We start from the raw sequence: 20,384 nt of genomic DNA, 5'->3' as shown, positions 1-20,384 counted from the left end.
TATTTTTCAATCTCAGATTTTTCACTTTAGGTGCTTTCTGCAGACATTAAATGTTCTCAAAGAAGCAATCAAATTTAAATTTCCATCAAACTTAAATTCCTTTTCAATTTGATTTATGGTATATCTTTGCCACACAATAGTGTACTCGGCTGTTAAAACAGTTTCAGTTCAGCAATTACAATGTGTCTTCTGTGAGCTCTTGGACTCACATGGGGGAATATAAAAAATTAAAGTTACAGACTCTACCTTCTTGGAGCTTACAGTCTATCATGCTGAGAGCTACACTTTTCGGCAGTTGGTGTGGAGTAATTCCAGTTGGGGAATCTGTGATGCCTGCATTTGCTCTGGATCTTGAAAGAAAAATTAATAGTAATGTTTGCTGTTCCTGTTAAGCATCTGCTTTTTGTAAATCACCTTGCTAAGTAAGCACTTGATGTAGATGACCACTAACCTTTATAACCATTCAGGGTAAATGATAATCTTCCCAGTTTGCATGTGAAAAAGTGCACAGAGAAGTTGCCCGAAGTCACATGACTAGTAAATGTGGTGGCTCATCTTGTTCCCACTGTACAGGGCTAGGACTGAGACAGTCATCAAGATACCAATCATGGAGCACAACTACAGATGATAAGGCTTGATCTCTGTGCTCTAAGAGATTGAAGTCTGACAATTGGGATAGGACCTCTGCTTAGGGAAAAATAATTCCAAGCATGAGACAACATATAACTTGATATTTAGTAAAGATGGTGGAGTAAAGAACTCTCCACTAGAGTTCTAAAAAGACTTGCGGCATCAGGGAGGAATGGGAGAATGGATGGGATTCACATAAGGCAAGTAGTATGAGTAAAGGCATAGGGTTAGAAAATGAATATGGTGTGTTCAAGCGACGGGTGGAATTGGGGTCAAATTGGCGAGACCCTTGAGTGACACATTTAGGAAATGGTCCTTATTCTTCAACATTGGTAATAGAAATAAAAAGATAGACAGGAGGAGGGTCATCTTGCAGTCAAAGTCTGTATTAATTTATTATTTTCATTTATTCAACAAACGTTTATTGAGTGGTTACTAGTTGTGAGCATTATCTGGATGCATTGAATATACCAGTAGGCAAAACAGACAAACCCTGCTTTCATGGACTTAGATTTCTGTTCTTATTCTAAGTTACTTAAATAGTCCTTAAGTCTAAAGTCACTCCCCACCCCAGTCCCCAGTACATCAGTACATTTGGGGGTTATTTCTGTGAGTCTTTCAAAGTACATTTGTCTCTTAGATTATTAGCAACTCTGTTTATCTTATATAGGTGACATGAGTGTTTTGGTGTTTTTTTACCTCCCCTCCCTTCATCTGCCTCCCCCACCACTCCAGTTCAAGCTGTTGTTTCTCAGTCCAGTTGTGTAGGACACAGCTCCCTGGCCCATGCTGGTATTATAAGAGTTATTTCTTTTTCCATCTTGAGGTTTTGTTCTTGCACATGCAGAAAACACCTAGTCTCTTAGGTTAACAAATTCTTCATTTAATTTGTTTAAATAAATAAAACAGAAAGGATATGTCAGACGTTTAATGGCTCTGTACAAAACTTCCATTACTAAATCACATGACGTGATGGAATTATAAATCTGCCCTTTCATTGTAACATGTATTACCAAAAGTATGATTTCACTTTTAATTTTATACTTAAAATTGTAAACTATTATAAAGTGAGTTTTAATTTTAAGTGGACAGCCTTCAGATATTTCTATTCAGAAAACATGCATCAAAATAGTGTTGTAGGAGTTTCTTCTTTGGCCAGTTTTATTTTTATTACTTTCCTGTAAGCATTAATATTTCTATAACCTGAAAAAAATTTTAAGAGCTTTCTATAAACATCCATTTTGGTTGTTATTGGCAGTGTTTTCAGATTGTTTGCCAGTTCACCTTTCCTGATGAGGAGAATCATTCTGCAGACTGCTAAAATTTGATGCTCTAGTAGTGAGTGTTAGCAGGCAGCTGACTGGACTCGATTGCCTGCCACGTTCCCCTGACCAGAATGTCTCCATGACTTCCGCTAACACTTCGTCTGCAGTTACCTCTGTGAATAATTTTTCAGACCGTGGTATTCTTAGTTAATAGAATTATATTTAAGCCTTCCTCACTCATATCACAGTGGATTAGAGATAGTAATAAAATTTCTTCTAGTCCAAATTCTGAATTTGATTTGGCCCAGTCCTCTAATTTTATAAATGAGGAAAGAGTCTTTAAAAAGTGTTCAGTATGACACAGATCATTTTTTTCCATCTCTCACTGTGTTGCCTCTATTAGTTTTTCAGAATTATGTAGTTATTTCTGGGAAACTAAAATGAATACTGACTTTGAGACCTATAACCATTATAGGATGTCCTTCATAATTTTGCTTGCAGTTTAGGTCAAATATTCGCTGAGTCCTACCAGCCTAGGCAACCATCATATATAAATCCAAAAAGAAGAAAGTGGACATTGCCTAAATCTTTTGTTAACACTTTATATAATATGTTGGTCCCTCAGTTAAGAGAAAGTAAAAAATTAATCCAAAGATTAAATGCAAGTAAGTGTTGCACCTCATTGGAGCCTAGTATAGTTCTTGATTCTGGCAGCCCCCTTCTGTTGCCAGAATCAACTGATGCATGTGCCATGTTTCCCCCCAGGAAACTGTATGAGGCCTTTCCTTTTACATGAGCTGTATTAGGAGCGAGCCTTTGGGAAAAGGAAACTGGTGGGCATGAGGCTCATCAAGGAAAAATGACTCTTCAGATTGTGTCCTAGTGAATATCAAGGACATACCTTTCTTAGAACTGTGCAGAAGTACCACTATATCAATTAACACATTAAAGAACCATTCAATAGAATTAAACGAATAATTGTGGTGTTTAAAAGAAATGGCTTGTGTGTCAATAGATACTCTTGGTGTTGTTATAGGACAGATTCTGAAATATATGAAGATGCAGTAGAACTTCAGCAGTTTTTTATTAAAATTCGGGATGAACTTTGCAAAAATGGAGAGATCCTTCTGTCCCCGGCACTCAGCTATACCACAAAACATTTGCATAATGATGTGGAGAAAGAGAAAAAGGAAAAATTGCCGAAAGAAATAGAGGAAGATAAACTAAAACGAGAAGAAGAAAAAAGAGGTTGGTTTCTTTTCATTTTATTAAATATAAAGAAATACTATAGTCTTTTCTATCTGGTCTTATAATTAGCTGTGGAGAAGAGTCCTGTTTGTGTAAGTGAAGACTCAGGGTATGTTGCCTCCTTCAAAATGAACATGGTAAGATGGAAATGTTTTTATTATTATCAATTTGGTCATCATACTGGAAAAGATTGGAAGTTACATGTGACACAACTGTTATCCTGATATTTCAGGAACAGAGTCAATTAATTCACAAGTGTGGGAACTTAATACCTCCTAATACCTATTGGTAGATTAAAACCTAAGGGGCCTGGCTGGATCTAAATAGCACTCTTAGCAGTGAGTGCATCACGGTTCTGCTCCACTGTTCAGCAGCACGGCTTCCCTCGTACAGGCTCTAGGCCAGATAAGATATTTGGGGTGAAACTCATAAATGGGGAAAAAATTATTTTAATTGTGTCAACCTAAAAATGTTAGTTTGAGTCACTTGCCAGAAGTAGGAACTTTATTAAGAAATTGGACCATTTCTGATAAAGTTCAAATTCACGTCGATACCTAGAATACATGATTTTCCAAGAGTTGCCGTGTTTCCCCTGAAATAAGACCTAGCTTGACAATCAGCTCTAATGCGTCTTTTGGAGCAAAAATTAATATAAGACCTGGTATTATTATATTACGTTATATTATATTATATTATATGTTATGCTGTATTGTATTAATTATGTAAGACCCGATCTTAAATAATGGTAAAATTAGACCGGGTCTTATATTAATTTTTGCTCCAAAAGATCCATTAGAACTGATTGTCCAGCTAGGTCTTATTTTTGGGGAAACACAGTATGTTAGTCTTGAGTATCAAATCTGCTCCTTAGGGTAATTGTTTTCCTTAGGCAAGAAAACTAAATAAGTTGATTTGAAGCAAGTTTCATAAGCAATGGTATATGCAAAAAAGAAGAGAAAGGAACCTGGTTGGTGAGAATAATTTTACCAGCATAGCACTGGCTGCAAAAACCATCGGCTTTGCTGCCAGAGGGGATATACTCATTCAGGGGGTGAGAGGTGTCTGTTTCTTTGCTAGCTGAAAGTGATTGATGCAGAAATCAGTGGGGTAAACCTGCAGCTTTACTAGCCTGAGATTACAGTGGGGCTGAGAATGTCCTGGATATTAGCCATAGAATGGCTAAGATAAGCTTTTCACACATTCTTAGATAACTAGAAAACTATGCATGTGCAAGAAGGATATGAGAACTGGACAAAAGCAAATGCAAGGAATACTTGAAAGTTGTTTACAACTTTGAATGCATCCCCCAAGCCACATATACAGATCAATCATCAGAGGGTTAATCCTTACAGATTTGAGGTACTTGAGTACAGTCTTCACCTAAATCATTGGCTGACCCTTAGCTCTACAGACTTAGGAGCAACCCTTCATGTCATGTGTCCTTGTATACTTAAAATGGGATTCTCAGAAGAGAGAAGAGAAAGAAAAGGAGAGAAGTATTTGAGCATATAATGGCTGAAAACGTCTCAAATTTGATGAAAAATGTAAACATACAACTCTAAGAACACCAAGTAAGAGAACCACATCTAGGTACATCATAATCAAACTGCTGAAAGCAGCAAAATGACTTATCATGTCCAAGAAAACAACAATATGACAATGGCTCGTAAGAAATAATAGAGGCCAAATAGCAATGGAATGATATTCAAAGGGGAAAAAAACTGAACCAAGAATTTTTTATGTCCAGCAAAACTATCCTTCATAAATAAAGCTGAAATAAGACATCCCCAGATAAACAAAAACTGAGAGAATTCACTGCTGGCAGATCTTCCCTATAAAAAAATACTTAAGAGCTTTTGGCCAAAAGAAAATGACACCCAATGGTAACTCGAATCTACAAAAAGTACTGAAGAGTACTAGAAATGGTAAATATGTAGGTAAATGTAAAAGACCATGTCTGCATTTTTTTCACTTTTCTTAATTTCTTTTAAAAACATTACCTGTTTAAAGGAATGATTACAACACTGTTGTTAGGTATGTAATAGTTATAGAAGTAAGTACAACAGGTTCTTGAATAACATTTTGTTCAGCATCATTTCGTTATAATGTTGATGAAATGCCATAGAAACTTAACACTTATTTATATCAAGCAACCTATGGCAAAACTGGTTTTGTTATTATGTCATTTTGCTTGAAGTTGCAGAACCTATTGACGATGCTAAGTGAGAAATGACTGTATGTGACAGTAATATTACAAAGGAATGAAGCTATATTGGAGCAAAGTTGCAATATTTAATGAAATTAAGTCAGTATTAACCTGAAGTAGATGGTAATAAGTTAAAGATGCATATTGTAATGTAACTTAAAAAAACAGTAAAAAATGTCAACACAGGAATTAAAATGATACTCTGAAAATGTTTGCTTAACATAAATGACGGGCAGTAAAGGAGGAAAAGAGGAACAAAAAGACAAAAGATATAAAAAAACAAAATAGCGGGCATGAATTCAGTCTATCAACAATTACCTTACATATTGCTAATAGACTAAACACTCCAATCAAAAGGCATAGATTATCAGACTGAATTTAAAAACTAAGATCCAACTATATGCTGTGTAAGAGAATCATTTTAGATTGAAAGACACAAATAGGTTGAAATGAAAAGAAGAAAGATATACCATGAAAATAATAACAGTGAATTGGAGTGGCTATATTAATATCAGAAAAACAGACTTTAAGAGAAGAAATATTTACTAGAGATAAAGAGGGATATTTCATAACGTTAAAAGGGTCAAGACATTGGCAACATGCAGTATTTATAAATGTATATACACTTAATACATGAAGCAAAAACGGACAGAATTGAAAAGAGAAATAGTTCAACAATTACAGTTTCAATACTCCTTTCTCAGCAATTGATAGACCAACTAGACCAAAAATCAGTAAAAATATAGAAGACTTGAATAGCATTGCTATGGACTGAATGTTTGTGTCCTCCCCAAAAGTCATATGTTATAGCCTAATCTCCAATGTGATGGTATTTGGAGGTGGGCCTTTTAGGAAGTAATTAAGTTTGGCTGTGGTCAGGGGGTGGAGCCACCACGATGGAATTAGCGCCATTACAAGTGGATGAAAAGCAGAAAGTGGGCTCTCATCAGACACCAAATTTTCTGGTGCCTTGATCTTGGAGTTCCCAGTCTCCAGATCTGTGAGAAATGAATGTTTATCATTTAAGCCATCTAGTGTATGGTGGGTTTTGTTACAGCAGCCTGAGCTGCCTGAGATAAGGACTGTCAACCAACTTGATGTAACTGACATGTGTAAAACTGCACCCAGTGACTGTGGTGTACACATTCTTGTCAAGACGGATGGACCATATACTAGGTCGTAAAACAAGTTTCAAAAAATTTAAAAGGATTGAAATTATACCAAGTTTGTTCTCTGAGCACAATGGGATAAGATTAGAAATCAGCAACAGAAAAAAAATCTGGAAAATCCCCAAATATTTGGAAATTAAGCAGTTACTTCTAATTAACCATGGATCAAAGATTTCACAAGGGCAATTTAAAAAATCTTTAATGAAAATGAAAGCACAATATACTAAAATTCATGGGATATAGCTAAAGCAGTCCTTAGAAGAAAATTTATAGTTTTAAATATGTATATTAGAAAGCAATAAAGATCTAAAATCTATGCTTCCACCTCAAGAAGTTGTAAAACAAAGAGCAACTCAAACCCAAAATAGAGGAAATAATAAACATCAGAATGGAAATCAGTGAAAGAAAAAAACAGAAAAGCCAGTGCTATAATGGGTATGATGTTTGGGACTACACATATTGTTTCTACTGACAAAATTTTTTATAGGCATTTTTTTTAAGTTTAGTTGACACTTTTCCTGTCAATGCAAAATTAAATGACAACTGCTCCTAAGGCAGTTCACAAAGTATGGCCTCTAGGCAAGCAGCATCAACCTCATCTGAGAACTTGTTGTTAGGAATGCAAATTCTCTGGTCCCACTCCAGACCTACCTATTCTGAAACTCTGAGGGTAGAACCCAGCAATCTATGTTTTAACAAGTCACATAGATTGCTCTGATGCACACTTAAGTCTGCTCTGAATCATTGCTCTGAGGCCTTAGATTTAATGAGTGCAGAAGCAAGAACTTAATGGAACCTGCCTGCCTTCTTGGTGGGTTAAGAATAATATGTGAACCCATTATCTGATATGGTGGTACATTCTGGAGAAAAGGCAGTACTGACATTTTAAAGACTGTTGGTCACTGCCCTTGACTGATCCTTAAGTACCAGGAAATATTTCCAATGACTTAATCTATGAAGAAGACCTATGGTAGAAAAGCAGAGCCACATAAGGAAAAAGATAGTAGGAGATTTTTGTTCCTTTCCCATCACTGTACCTATTCCATGAGCATGGGGGCCTTTGCTGACTAGAGGAAAGGGAGCCCTGCTGCATAGAACTGCTTTCTGAGGCTGTCAGAGCATCCCTGTTAATATCTCTTTTTTTGCACTAACTGAGACTATATTTCTCAGCAGAGTGACTGAAAGTAGGTAAGAAGTGGTGCTTTGCCATAGAATGTGAAGTCAGCACTAAAAGGACTGAATAGGAAAGGCTAGAGAAGCAGGGTACTCTGAGGGTTATTGTAACTAGTTATTTCTAGCCATCAGAGAACTACAGTCTGCTTCGGATCGTCCTCTCAGGTGACTTTATGAATATTAAAGGACAGCAAAACACCAGAAAATAGATAGTGGTTGTGTGTATCTGTCAGGAACCCTCGTATATTGCTGGTGGAAATGTAAAGTGGTGTATCCACTATGGAAAACAGTTTGGCAATTCTTTAAAAAGCTAAACATTGAATTACCATATGATCCATTAGTTCCACTTCTAGGTATATACCCAGAAGAAATGAAAGCAGTGACTCAAACAGATACTTGTATACCAGTGTTTGTAACAGCATTATTCACAATAGCCAAAAGGCAGAAACATGTCCATCGACAGATGAATGGATATACGTACATGCGATAGAATATTATTCAGCCACAAAACATAATGAATGTCTTACAAATGCTACAAACATGAATGAACCTTGAAAACATGCTAACTAAAATAAGTCAGACATAAAAGGACAAATACTGTATGATTCCACTTACAACAAGTACCTAGAATGGCAAATTTATAGAGACAGAAAAATTAGAGGTTACTAGGGTTGGGGGGAGGAGAAATAAGGAGTTATTACTTAATGGTTAGAGTTTCTGTTTGGAATAGAGAAAAAGTTTTGGCAATAGATGGTGGTTATAGTTGGACAACATTGTGAATGTAATTAATGCCATTGAATTATACACTTAAAGATGGTCCAAAAATGGCAAATTGTATGTGACATATTTTACCACAATTTAAAAAATAAATATGTAATATACCATAATCATTGAATTGTATACTTTAATAGGTTAATTATATGATGTGTGAGTTATATTTCAATAAAGCTGTTAAAAAATGACAGCAATGGGGCATCTACGTAAAATTGATGTTGTTTAACGATGTTGTTTAACGATACAGACTTGCAACAAGTAGTAAATAAGTCATAGAGATTTAATGCACAGTATAATGTATACAGACAAGAACATTGTACTATAATTATGTAATGTTACAAATATTGCTGCAATAGCAACAATGTATAAATGTATCAAAGTAACACTTTGTGCACCTTAAATTTACACATTATAGGTCAAATTTCTTGAATTAAAAAATTTTAATGATAACAAAAAGGAAACATTTAGAGAATGAATAGAAGATGAAGTTAGAGAAATCTCTCGAACAGAAAAACAACAAATGGAAATAAAGAAAAAGATAACTAAAAGATCAGCTCTGGAGGGCTAGAATCCAAATAACTGCAGGATATAGTTTTGTTACGTTTTTTGCCACTATATATACATATAACAAGGATCCCCTTTCTTCCACTTTCCAGTAACATTTTCTCTCATTTCCTTCTGAGCCTTCAACTGCCAAGTTGTCTATTTCTCTACCTACAGTCTATTCAAGGCAACCTAAGGCAAATTTTCTGTCATCATCCTCACAATTCTTTTAATCTCTGCTTACTACCTGATTCCAAAGTCAATAGATATTTGTTACAGTAACATTCCTATACCAGGTACCAAAATCTTATCTAAATATCTGCTCAAAAATCCCAAATCTCATTATTTAAACCATCTAAATTCGGTACATGTGCTCTGAGTGTGAGCAGTCCTAGGACACAGTTGCTCTCCATTTGTGAACCTGTGAAACTAAAAGACAAGTTTTCTGCTCCTACAGTATAGGGATGGGACTATAGGATAACAGAGACATTCCCATTGAAAGGGAGAAATGGAAGAAAAAAAACAATAATTGATCCCCAGCAATTACAATCCAGCCGGGCAATCTTCATTAGATTTCAGGGCCTAGAAATAGCCTTTGTGGCTCACTCAGTACTTTGCCCTCTGAATCATCCTTTTTCATGAAAGGTAGCTTGTGTTTGCAGCTGAGTTGTTTAATCAGCCTGTTTTCCTGTCTCTAGAATTTTGGGGGTTTAACAGCCTTCTTTCATTTTGTACTCTCTATTCCCTAAGCCCAGCCAACAGTGTTGCTGCTGGCATAAAATTCTCAAGAACTTTGTGAATCTGCTACTCATGTCATGGGGATTCATTTGATTAATCAACTACTAGGTAACGTTCCATCAAAATTGGCAAAGCTTTAACAAAAAATATAATGGTCTAGTATACCAGTGTTAGAGAAGGAATGGAGAAACTGACTCCTTGTGGCCAAATAATGAGGGACTTACATTGGTATAGACTTTTAGGAGTCACTTTGGATATGCATTTAAGAAAACATTTAAAATGCTTACTTCCAGCTGTTCCATTTATGGAAAATTATCCTAAGGAAGTTATCAAAGATGTGGGCAGAGCTTAATTCTCAAAAAAAAAGCAAAACCCCAAGAAAACAAAAAACTGGTATTTGCAAATGATGGCTTGTACTAGAGCCATTTAAAAGTCTTACTTAACAAAAAAATAAAAGTATCGTTGGAAAACATTTAATCTCAGGAAATGCTCATGATACATTAAATGTGTTCATACATAGTTGATTGTATGTTATATAATGTACATAATCCGTATTTCTTCAATTCAACGAATTCATTGTGTCATATCCATGTAATAACCTTTAGGGAAGAAAATTTCAGAGGCATTAAGATGGAGATGAAGTACATACAAGATTATCTCTAGGATTACATGATTTGCAAGTGACCTATTCTTTATACCTTTCTATATCATCCAGAGTGACTACACTGAGCATATGTTATTATAACAATTTTTATTTTGTAGATCCTTTATATATGTATTTATTTAAATTAATGGCAGTTGGATATAATTCAAGAAGCCAATTTTGAGTAGAGGCTATTGGGAATATGGGTATCATAGTGTTTGTCCTTAATCCTGCCTTTGAATATCTAGAAAAGAATTAAATATATTAGTATGTTGTTTGAATCCTATATCAGATCCCAACATCCCTTTAATGAGAACCTTTTTGTCTTTTTTACCTAAGAGGCTGAAAAAAGTGAAGATTCCTCGGGTTCTGCAGGCCTCTCGGGCTTACATCGCACGTATAGCCAGGACTGCAGTTTTAAGAATAGCATGTATCATGTTGGAGATTACGTCTATGTAGAGCCTGCGGAGGCCAACCTACAACCACATATAGTCTGTATTGAAAGATTGTGGGAAGATTCTGCTGGTAAGTTCATTTTAAATCAAAGGGAAGATTGGAGAGATGTGACGATTTCACTCCTTGGTTCTCAGGAAAGAAAAATGTAACTCAGACATTTTTATATCTTCTAACAATAGTTCTATAAAGTATAAGTAAATATAAGTAAGCATCCACTATATTAAAAATGCAGGATCTAGCACTTTGGAGCAGTGGTACAGTTGAATCAAAACAAATGTAACTTCTTGAAGTCTAATTGAGATTTATTCATTCAACTATACTTATTAAAAACACACATGAGCCAAAGTCTGTAGGATGGCAGAGATTCAGAAAAACAAAGGCTCATGTTTTGCCCCTGGCAAAAATCACTCCAACAAAAGTCACAAATAAAAAATTATAGAGAGACATGTGCCTTGGCTTAGAATTTGACTTCAAAAAGGCTTCCTAGAACAATTGCCTTTAACTTGAGACATGGAAAATGAATAGGAGTTAATGAAGGCAAAAACAGGCAGAAATATGATTCAGGCAATCCAATTTTTTCGGTTATTCATCATGTGACTTACTTTTGTGTTTCTTCATCACCTGAGTTCTAAAAATGTCCTTAAATATATTTATGTCTTTATTAATGTGCATAGCTTTAGGTGTGTCCTGACCCAGCAGAGCAGAGTAGGTCTCATCACCTTCCTCATTCTATATATTGTGTATCTTTTAATATAAGGGGGTAAGTAGCATTTTTTTTTTTTAGGCCTTATTTCACTTCATTATTTTAAAGTATTATTTCTTTTAAGATAATAAGGAACCGTGGCCTAAAAAGCACATTGGTAGGTTCAGGCCATCGCAGAATGGATGTAATATTTTCTTATTTTGCAAATAATATGTGATTTCTGTTCAATGTAATACTCTCTTTTTGTTTTTGAGGTGAAAAATGGTTATATGGCTGTTGGTTTTACCGACCAAATGAAACATTCCATCTGGCTACACGAAAATTTCTAGAAAAAGAAGTTTTTAAGAGTGATTATTACAATAAGGTTCCTGTTAGTAAAATTCTAGGAAAATGTGTGGTCATGTTTGTCAAGGTAAGAAACACATTAGTCCCCAAATTATAAATGATTCCATAGGAATAAAGTTTACATTAAAAAATTTATATTTACAAAATGACAAGCTCTGTTTTAAACTGTTTGGGGAAAAAAGAAAAAAAATAAGCTGTGTCTGTATGGCTGTATGTAAAGATTTAGGAAGCAATTAACCTGAATATAAAGCTGAAAGACCATTTGCTGCCTACACCATGTAGCTGTATGCAGTCAGCTTAAATATTTTTATGTTACCAGACTAATTTTTAAGGATTACATTTTCTGAAAGATCATTATAAATTGTTAGTGTGGTTTTTAGGTAATGTGTACTTCTTATGCATCTGATACAGGCACATAAGCCCTGCCCACAGCTTTAAGCAACATTATAGCTGTATGAAATACTAATATGTTTTCAAAGGGACAATTGTTAGACTATATAAGTTAAAGAGTATGTATTTAATAAAATCATTCTGAAGCAAGAAAATACTACTAGATCTCTAGCCATTTACCATTTGTAGTTAACTGTCAGAAAGCCCTAACAGTTTAACTTTTGTTTGCTTGGTTGGTGTGTATTTTTGGTTTTTTGGTTGATTGGTTTTCAGAAAATTCAGCTGATTAATTTTATTCTTATATCCCCCAGGAATACTTTAAATTATGCCCAGAAAACTTTCGAGATGAGGATGTTTTTGTCTGTGAATCACGGTATTCTGCCAAAACCAAGTCTTTTAAGAAAATTAAACTGTGGACCATGCCCATCAGCTCAGTTAGGTTTGTTCCTCGGGATGTGCCCTTGCCTGTGGTCCGAGTGGCCTCTGTATTTGCAAATGCAGATAAAGGGGATGATGAGAAGAACACAGACAACTCGGAGGACAGTCGAACTGAAGACAGTTTTAACTTGGAAAAGGTAGGTAATAGCCACACAGAAAAGAATTTTACATTACAAAATATATATTCCAGAAGATAAACTAATAAAGTATTCAAATTCAGCATTAGGAAAAGAATACAACATAAAACCTTAGCCAAACACAAAAAAAGAACTATAAAGGAAAGACAGTAAAATTTAAAAGTAAATCCAAATGCTAATTATTTGACAATTCCAATGAGATAAACTCCCAACTATCCTAATAAAGAAAAAAGAAAGGTATTAAGCTCAGACATACAAAATGTGGAAGAAATTTAAAGGCTTATACATTTCTGTTAATAAATTTGAAAGCCTGAATAAAATGAATAATTTTCTAGGATAGTACAAATTACTGAAGTGGAATAAAGAAGAGCTATATAAGTGGACAACATGAAAAAATTTTTTTAAATGTCAAAGAGCTAACCCTGAAGAGTACTCAGGTCTGGTAATTCCATGGGTGGATTATTTTAACCCTTTAAGGGACCTGTAATTATAATGCTTTTTAAATTATTTCATTGCATGGAGAACAGAGAAACTTCCCAATTTGTTTTATAGAGCTGGAATAATCTTGATTCCAAAGCTAGACAAAATAAGAGCAAGTACTATAGTTCAGTCTCATAAATATTGATGCAAAAAATACTTGGGGAGAAAAGTATTTTTATGCGTGAAATCAAGTTAACTATTAAAGAACATGACCAAGTAGTTTATTCTAAGAATGCAAGGATTGTTCAAAATTAGGAAAACTCATTAATATATTTCATTAGATTAATAGATTAAAGGAGAAATTATTTGATAAAGTACACTGTCTTAATGTTCTTAAATTTTTAAAAGTTAATTTCCTCAAAATGATTTTTTAAAAATTATTTTTGTGCTAAAGCCATAAAATAAATTCCCTTCCAAGTCATGCACATGACAGAGGTGCTTGCTATAACATTATCTATAGTTTTCTAAACATAGCCAATGCAGTTAGACAATTAAAAGTAATAAAAATATTGACAATAAAGAGGCAAGATTTGTTTTGCAGATAATGGGGGAGAAATTAACTGAAAAGTTTTTAAAACAGAATTCAACAAGTAGAAATTTCAAAATCAATATACAGTAGCTTTCTTATATAAACATAACAATAATTCATAAGACTTTTGAAGGTAAAAATGAAAACATTGAATATACTTTAGTAGCTATTAGAAAAATTATATGGAAGAAAATACCTAATTCACATTAATAGCAAAATAGATTAAGAAATGACCTTAAAAGGGTATATGGAACCTGTGGGAAGCAAAACAGTCAAGTCAAGGACATAACAAGACTTGAATAAATTGTATTTGGAATTTGACAAAATTATTCTAGCATTCTTATGAAAGAATAAGTATGTGAGAGTCACCAGCAAAAGAAGAGAAAAAGAATAATCAAGAATGTTTTCGAAATGGCAGAGTAAGTAAACACTGTGCTTGCATCCTCTCACAATCACATCAAAATTAGAACTAAACTACAAAGCAGCCACCATTGAGAACGGCCTACAGTGTAGCTGAGCAGAAATTCGATAACTAAGGATATACACAAGAAGCCACCTCAAGACTAGTAGGAGGGGCAGAGACACGGAATGGACTGGTCCCACACTCATGTGTGGCAGTTAAAGATCAGGAGGGATATCTCAGCTGTGGAGGTTCCCAAGAGGAGCAAAGAGTCACAGCCCACACCAGGCTCCTCAGTGTAGGGTTCCTGTGCTGGGAAAAGAAGTCCCCACAACTTCTGGCTGTGAAAAGCATCGGAGATTGTGGCTGAATGAGACAGGGCAGCTGGAGACCCAGGTGTTTCTTTTAAAGGGCCTGTGCACAGACTTACTGACGGACCCATTCTCTCTAAACTCCAGCGCTAGAGCAGCAGCTCAAAAGGCGCCAAGGACATACAAGGAGGAAACAAATTGTCTGGCTGCAGGGTGAGGGCTGGAGGGGCATCTTTCTCCCAGACAGAAGTGCTGGCAGAAGCCATTGTTTCTTTGTTGAGCCCCCCTTCCACTGTACATAAGCAGTGGGGCACCATATCTGAGTGTCCATCAACCTGGCTAACACCATTATCCCGCCCTGGTGATTTGCTGAAATCCCGCCCTACCCAACTTTGAGACCCACCCAAGCCACTTCCAGTGGCTCTTCCATACAAACGGCCTGTTTGGACTCATGCTGCGGACTTTCCTAAAATCTCTCAAAGGTTCACAAACCAGCAGCATCTGGCCTTGGTGTACCTTGTACTTCTTGCTAAGCAGCCTCAAGCTGGGCACTAGTGGCAGCCAGCCTTGGGTCACAGCTTAGCCTCTCCCAGGCATTTCCAAGGCCAGAGCAGATGGCGTCCACCAGGGGATTGCTTTGTGGCTCATTACAGATGACCCAGAGCAGGGCATGGACTGCGGCTGAAATTGGCCTGCAGTGGAGCCTCTTCCAGGAGATCCTGGGGCCAGCATGCTTGGTGGCTGGCTTCAGACTAAGCACCACCCAGCCGCCTCCAAGCACAAACACTCAAATGATTGGGCAGGCACCAGACTCCCAATAAAGTAAATCAGACCCTGCATAGCTGCTGCACTGTAATCATGGCCAGTCCTCATGGGTACCAGAAGAAGAGAGAAAGCAAGCAGCTGAAACCTATTTGAAGAAATAATGACAGAAAACTTCCCCAACCTGGTGAAGGAAATAGACACACAAGCCCAAGAAATGCAGAGTCCCAAACAAGATGAACCCAAAGATGTCCACACCAAGACACATCATAATTAAAATGTCAAAGATTAAAGACAAAGACGCTTAAAAGCAGCAAGAGCAATTAGTTACCTATAAGGGAGCTCCCATACGATTGTCAGCTAATTTCTCAACAGAAACTTTGCAGGCCAGAAGAGTTTGGCAGGAAATACTCCAAGTGATGAAAAGCAAGGTCTAACAACCAAGATTACTCTATCCAGCAAAGCTATCATTTAGAATGGAAAAACAGTTAAAGAGCTTCCCACATAATAAAAAGCTAAAGGAGTTCATCACCACCAAGCCAGTATTACAAGAAATGTTTAAGGGACTTCTTTAAGAAGAAGGGGAAAAATCAAAAGCATGATTAATAAAATAACAATAACGGCATGGCTGGTTGGCTCAGTATTTACAGCGTGGTGCTCATAACACCACGGTCACCGTTTGATTCCCACATGGGCCAGTGAGTTGCACCCCCACAACTAGATTGAAAACAATGACATGACTTGGAGCTGAGTTGCACCCCCACAACTAGATTGAAAACGACTTGATGTGGAGTTGATGGGTCCTGGAAAAACACACTGTTCCCCAGTATTCCCCAATAAAAAATTTTTTTTTAAAGTAATAATAACAGTAACTACATATTTATCCAGTACTTAAAATGTAAACTGATTAAATGCTCCTCAAAAGATATAGGGTGGCTGAATGGACAAGAACACAAGACCCATACATATGCTGCCTACAGGAGACTCACTTCAGATCAAAAGACAGACTGAAAGTAAAGGGATGGGAAAAGGTATTTCATGAAAATGGAAACAAACAAAAAGCTGGCATAGCAATACTTATACCAGACAAAATAGACTTTAAAACAAAGACTACAGCAAGAGACAAAGACTCAATAATCCCACTTCTAGGTATTTATGTGGAGAAACCCAAACTCTACTTCAAGGGGACAAAAATAAATAAACAACAAACTCACAGAACATTTTGAGGGTTGCTGGATTGGAGGGGGTTGGGGACTAGGTGAAAAAGGGGAAGGGATTAAGAAGTACAAATTGGTAGTTACAAAATAGGCATGGGGATGTAAAGTATAGCCTAAGGAATATAGTCAATATTGTGATTATGTATAGTGTCAGATGGGTACTAGATTTATTGGGGCAGTCATCTCATAAGTTATATAAATGTCTAATCAAGTTATATAAATACTATGTTGTACACCTAAAACTAACTAATTGAAAACTTGAAAAAAGCATTTTTAAAAATTAAGTTTAATTAAGATTAAATAAAATTTAAAATTAAGTTCTTCAGTCACAGTAACCACATTTCAAATGGTTAGTGACCACATATAGCTAGTGGCTACTTTATCATTCTCAGTCCCTTTTTAATTTTCTGTGTAACATTTACACCATATGAAAATTTCTGTTTATCTTTATCTTTACTAACAAACTAAGTGTTTACTAATATGTGTTTTGTCTTTCTTTCCACACAGAAGTATATTCTGTGAGGTCAAGAACCATACTTGGCATATTCACCCTGGGGCCTACTTAGTAAAAGTTTAATTGATTAGCTAATTAATTAAAGGTTCTTGCTGTATTGTTTTCTTATAAACTGAAGGTGGCAGATTGAATGGCAGAACCATCCATGTCAAATGGAAATTTCAAGCAAGAATTCTTAGAGAGAGAGGAAAGATATTTCACTTTCTCTATTGGTGATACATCCTAGAAATGGTTAATGTGGAGGGGTGCTTCAATTTCACATTTAGGAAACTATACAGATGTCTGAATTAGAGGGTTGAAGATCTGGAGTCACACCTACCTTGATGATCTAAAATCCATGCTTTTTGGTATAGGAGTAATAATCTTATACTATTCTTTTGCCCCAGAATAAGGTGTGGACTTTGTCCACCAATGTCTTTAACAATTAATCAGAGTCACCAATGAAAACATGCATTTCTGTCAAAAAAAGAAAGAAAAGAATGCTTTGCACTGACAGATACTACATTTACAAAAAATGCATTTTAAAAAATTGAGATATTACCTCAGGACTAGCCAGTGGAAGGAATAAGCTTTTCAAAATTAAGTCACAGAATATCAAGGTAGGATTTTAAATCAGTGTGAGAGAGTGGAATCAAATGATACTGGAAAAACTGGTAACTATTTGGGAAGAAACAAACCTGTACTCTCCCTCACTTCATATTCAAAATAAGTAAGATATTAGGTTGTGGCAAAAGTAGTTGCAGTTTTTGCAATTATTTTTAACCTTTTAAACCGCAGTTTTGCACCAACCTATTATAAACATAAAAAAAGGTACTAGTTGCTAAAAAGAAACAGAATAGTAGTTTCTAGCATAATTACATTACTATATTTACCTATAATCTTTTATTCATTTATAAGCTTGGAATGGGTCCTTTCTATGTGTGGTATAAAACCCATTAGCCATAAGAGGGAAAAAAAATGATGATTTTTATCATTTTTATCAATTTGCATTTGAAAATATCAATTAGTTTACTAAAGGTCTAAGGACCACTATTTCTAATGTACAAAGAGCTCTTTGAAGTCTAGGAAAAGTGTAACACTAGAAAAATTGGTAAAGAACCCAATAGATCATTTATAGAAGGAAGGCAGCCAAAAGGCATAAGAAAACGTGTTAATTTAATAGTTTAAAAAATGCGTAACATATTGGTAAGCGTTCTAAAGACTGATAGTACATGCAGCCTGGTGTGGGACAGTACACTCATCTCCCACTGATGACATTTCCTTTGACATTGTAGTTCAATGACAAGAAATGTGCTCCCACATAGGACTCAAATAGGTACACCAAAGGATTCTCTACAAGCGGTGACAGTAGTGTTGTTTGTAAAAGCAAAAACCCGAGGCAGAAGCCAAATGCCCATGAGTAGGAATTAAGTAGTCGTGCAGACATGTAATGCAAGCTGTGCAGCCAATGAAAGGAATAAAGTAGGTCTATTATAGAAACACTGAAAAATTTTCCAAGTTATGTGGGGAAAAGATGTTAAAAATTAACAGGTTGCAGGATGGGGTGTTTCCATCATTTTTTAAAAAATATATTTGTATATATGAATGTGAAAACCTGCAAAAACTATATACTAAACTGGGTAATTATCTCAGGTTGGATCACAGAAGACTTGTTTTTTAAGTTTTACATGCTCTAATGTTTGAATTATTTCCAACAAATAGACTTGTTTTTTTGTAATAAAGAAAGACAACGTTTTTAAACTATTAATGTAAAAACTGGAAAATAATGAATTCTTAGTGACTTAGGAAAAAATATCCATTTTAGTGTCCTAACACATGATATTCATATTTCTTCCATTTTGCCAATATTTGTGAGAATCATGGAGGCATTAATTTTAAAATAAGAAATATCAATGGAAGCCAATGTAGAAATTAACTTAGATTTGTTGTTTCTATTAGAATTCATAAGTCCTCAGTGTCCTATTTATCCATGAGTACATTTTTTGCTCATTGTTTTGATATTACATGGCCAAAACAAGTCATTCCAGGAACTTTTTTAAAGAATAACTTTAGAACACAACCCATTCCTAAAAGAAAAAGGTATTTAAAAAGAAAAATTATAGTTCACATACAGTATTATATTATTTTCAAGTGTACAACATAGTGATTCGACACTTACAAAGTGATCACCATGGTAAGTCTAGTGACCATCTGTCACTGTACAAAGTTATTATGATACTATTTGGCTTTACTTTCTGTGTTGTATATTATGACTTATTTTATAACTGGAACTTTGTCCTTCTTAATCCCCTTCACCTTTTTGCCCGTCCCCTCTGGAAACCATCAGTTTATTCTCTGTGTCTGTGAGTCTGTTTCTGTTTTGGTTTGTTTGGTTTGGTTTGCTCTTGTTTTTTCAGATTCCACATATAAGTGAAATCATATGGTATTTGTTTTTCTCTGCCTCGTTTATTTCACTTGGCATAATTCTCTCTAGGTCTGTCCATGTTGCAAGTGACAATATTTCATTCTTTTTTTATGGCTGAGTGTCAGTGTGTGTGTGTGTGTGTGTGTGTGTGTGTGTGTGTGTACATACCGCATCTTCTTTATTCATCTGTTGATGGATACTTAGATTGCTTCCATATCTTGGCTGTTGTAAATAATGCTACAGTGAACACGGGTACAGTATCTTTTCAAATTAGTGTTTTTGTTTTTTTTCAGCTAAATACACAGAAGTGAAATTGCTATTTTTAATTTTTTGAGGAACCTCCATACTGTTTTCCATAGTCGCTACACCAATTTGCAATCCCACCAACAGTGCATAAGAGTTCCCTTTTCTCCACAGCCTCTCCAGCACTTGTTGTTTGTTGATTTATTGATGATAGCCATTCTGACAGGAGTGAGGTGATATCTCATTGTGGTTTTAATTTGTATTTCTCTGATGATTAGTGTCTTTTTATAAGTCCGTTTGCCATGTGTATGTCCTCTTTGGAGAAATATCTGTTCAGGTCCTCTGCCCATTTTTCAATGAGAATGTTTGTTTTTTTGATGTTGAGTTGTATGAGTTCTTTAAATATTTTGGATATTAACCACTTATTGGATATATCACTTGCAAATAACTTTTCCCATTCAGCAAGTTGCCTTTTTGTTTTGTTTAATTTTGCTTTTATTACCCAAGAAGATATATCCAAAAAGAAATATATTGCTAAGAGCAATACCAAAGAGTTTACTGCCTATGTTTTCTTCTAAGAGTTTTATGGTTTCAGGTCTTATACTTAAGTTTTTAATCCATTTTCGGTTTATTTTTGTATATGGTGTAAGAAAGTGGCCCGGTTTC

General features: G+C 35.4%; 1 protein-coding gene across 24 annotated transcripts in view; it reads left to right on the top strand.

The window, feature by feature from the left end:
- Positions 1-20,384, top strand: part of PBRM1 (polybromo 1) — a 105,401-nt gene that overhangs the window by 55,480 nt on the left and 29,537 nt on the right. For all 24 annotated transcript variants that reach the window (XM_074313083.2, XM_019724301.3, XM_074313082.2 and 21 more), the window contains 4 exons: positions 2,932-3,143; positions 10,729-10,914; positions 11,803-11,960; positions 12,595-12,858. In XM_074313083.2, the coding sequence (XP_074169184.1) occupies positions 2,932-3,143; positions 10,729-10,914; positions 11,803-11,960; positions 12,595-12,858 (820 nt within the window). The remainder of the gene's footprint in view (positions 1-2,931; positions 3,144-10,728; positions 10,915-11,802; positions 11,961-12,594; positions 12,859-20,384) is intronic.

The sequence above is a fragment of the Rhinolophus sinicus genome, chromosome 5 (genome assembly GCF_057876585.1).
Source record: "Rhinolophus sinicus isolate RSI-liver-muscle chromosome 5, RSI-T2T, whole genome shotgun sequence".
NCBI lineage: Eukaryota > Metazoa > Chordata > Mammalia > Chiroptera > Rhinolophidae > Rhinolophus > Rhinolophus sinicus.
This window is presented reverse-complemented; position numbering and strand designations above follow the sequence as displayed.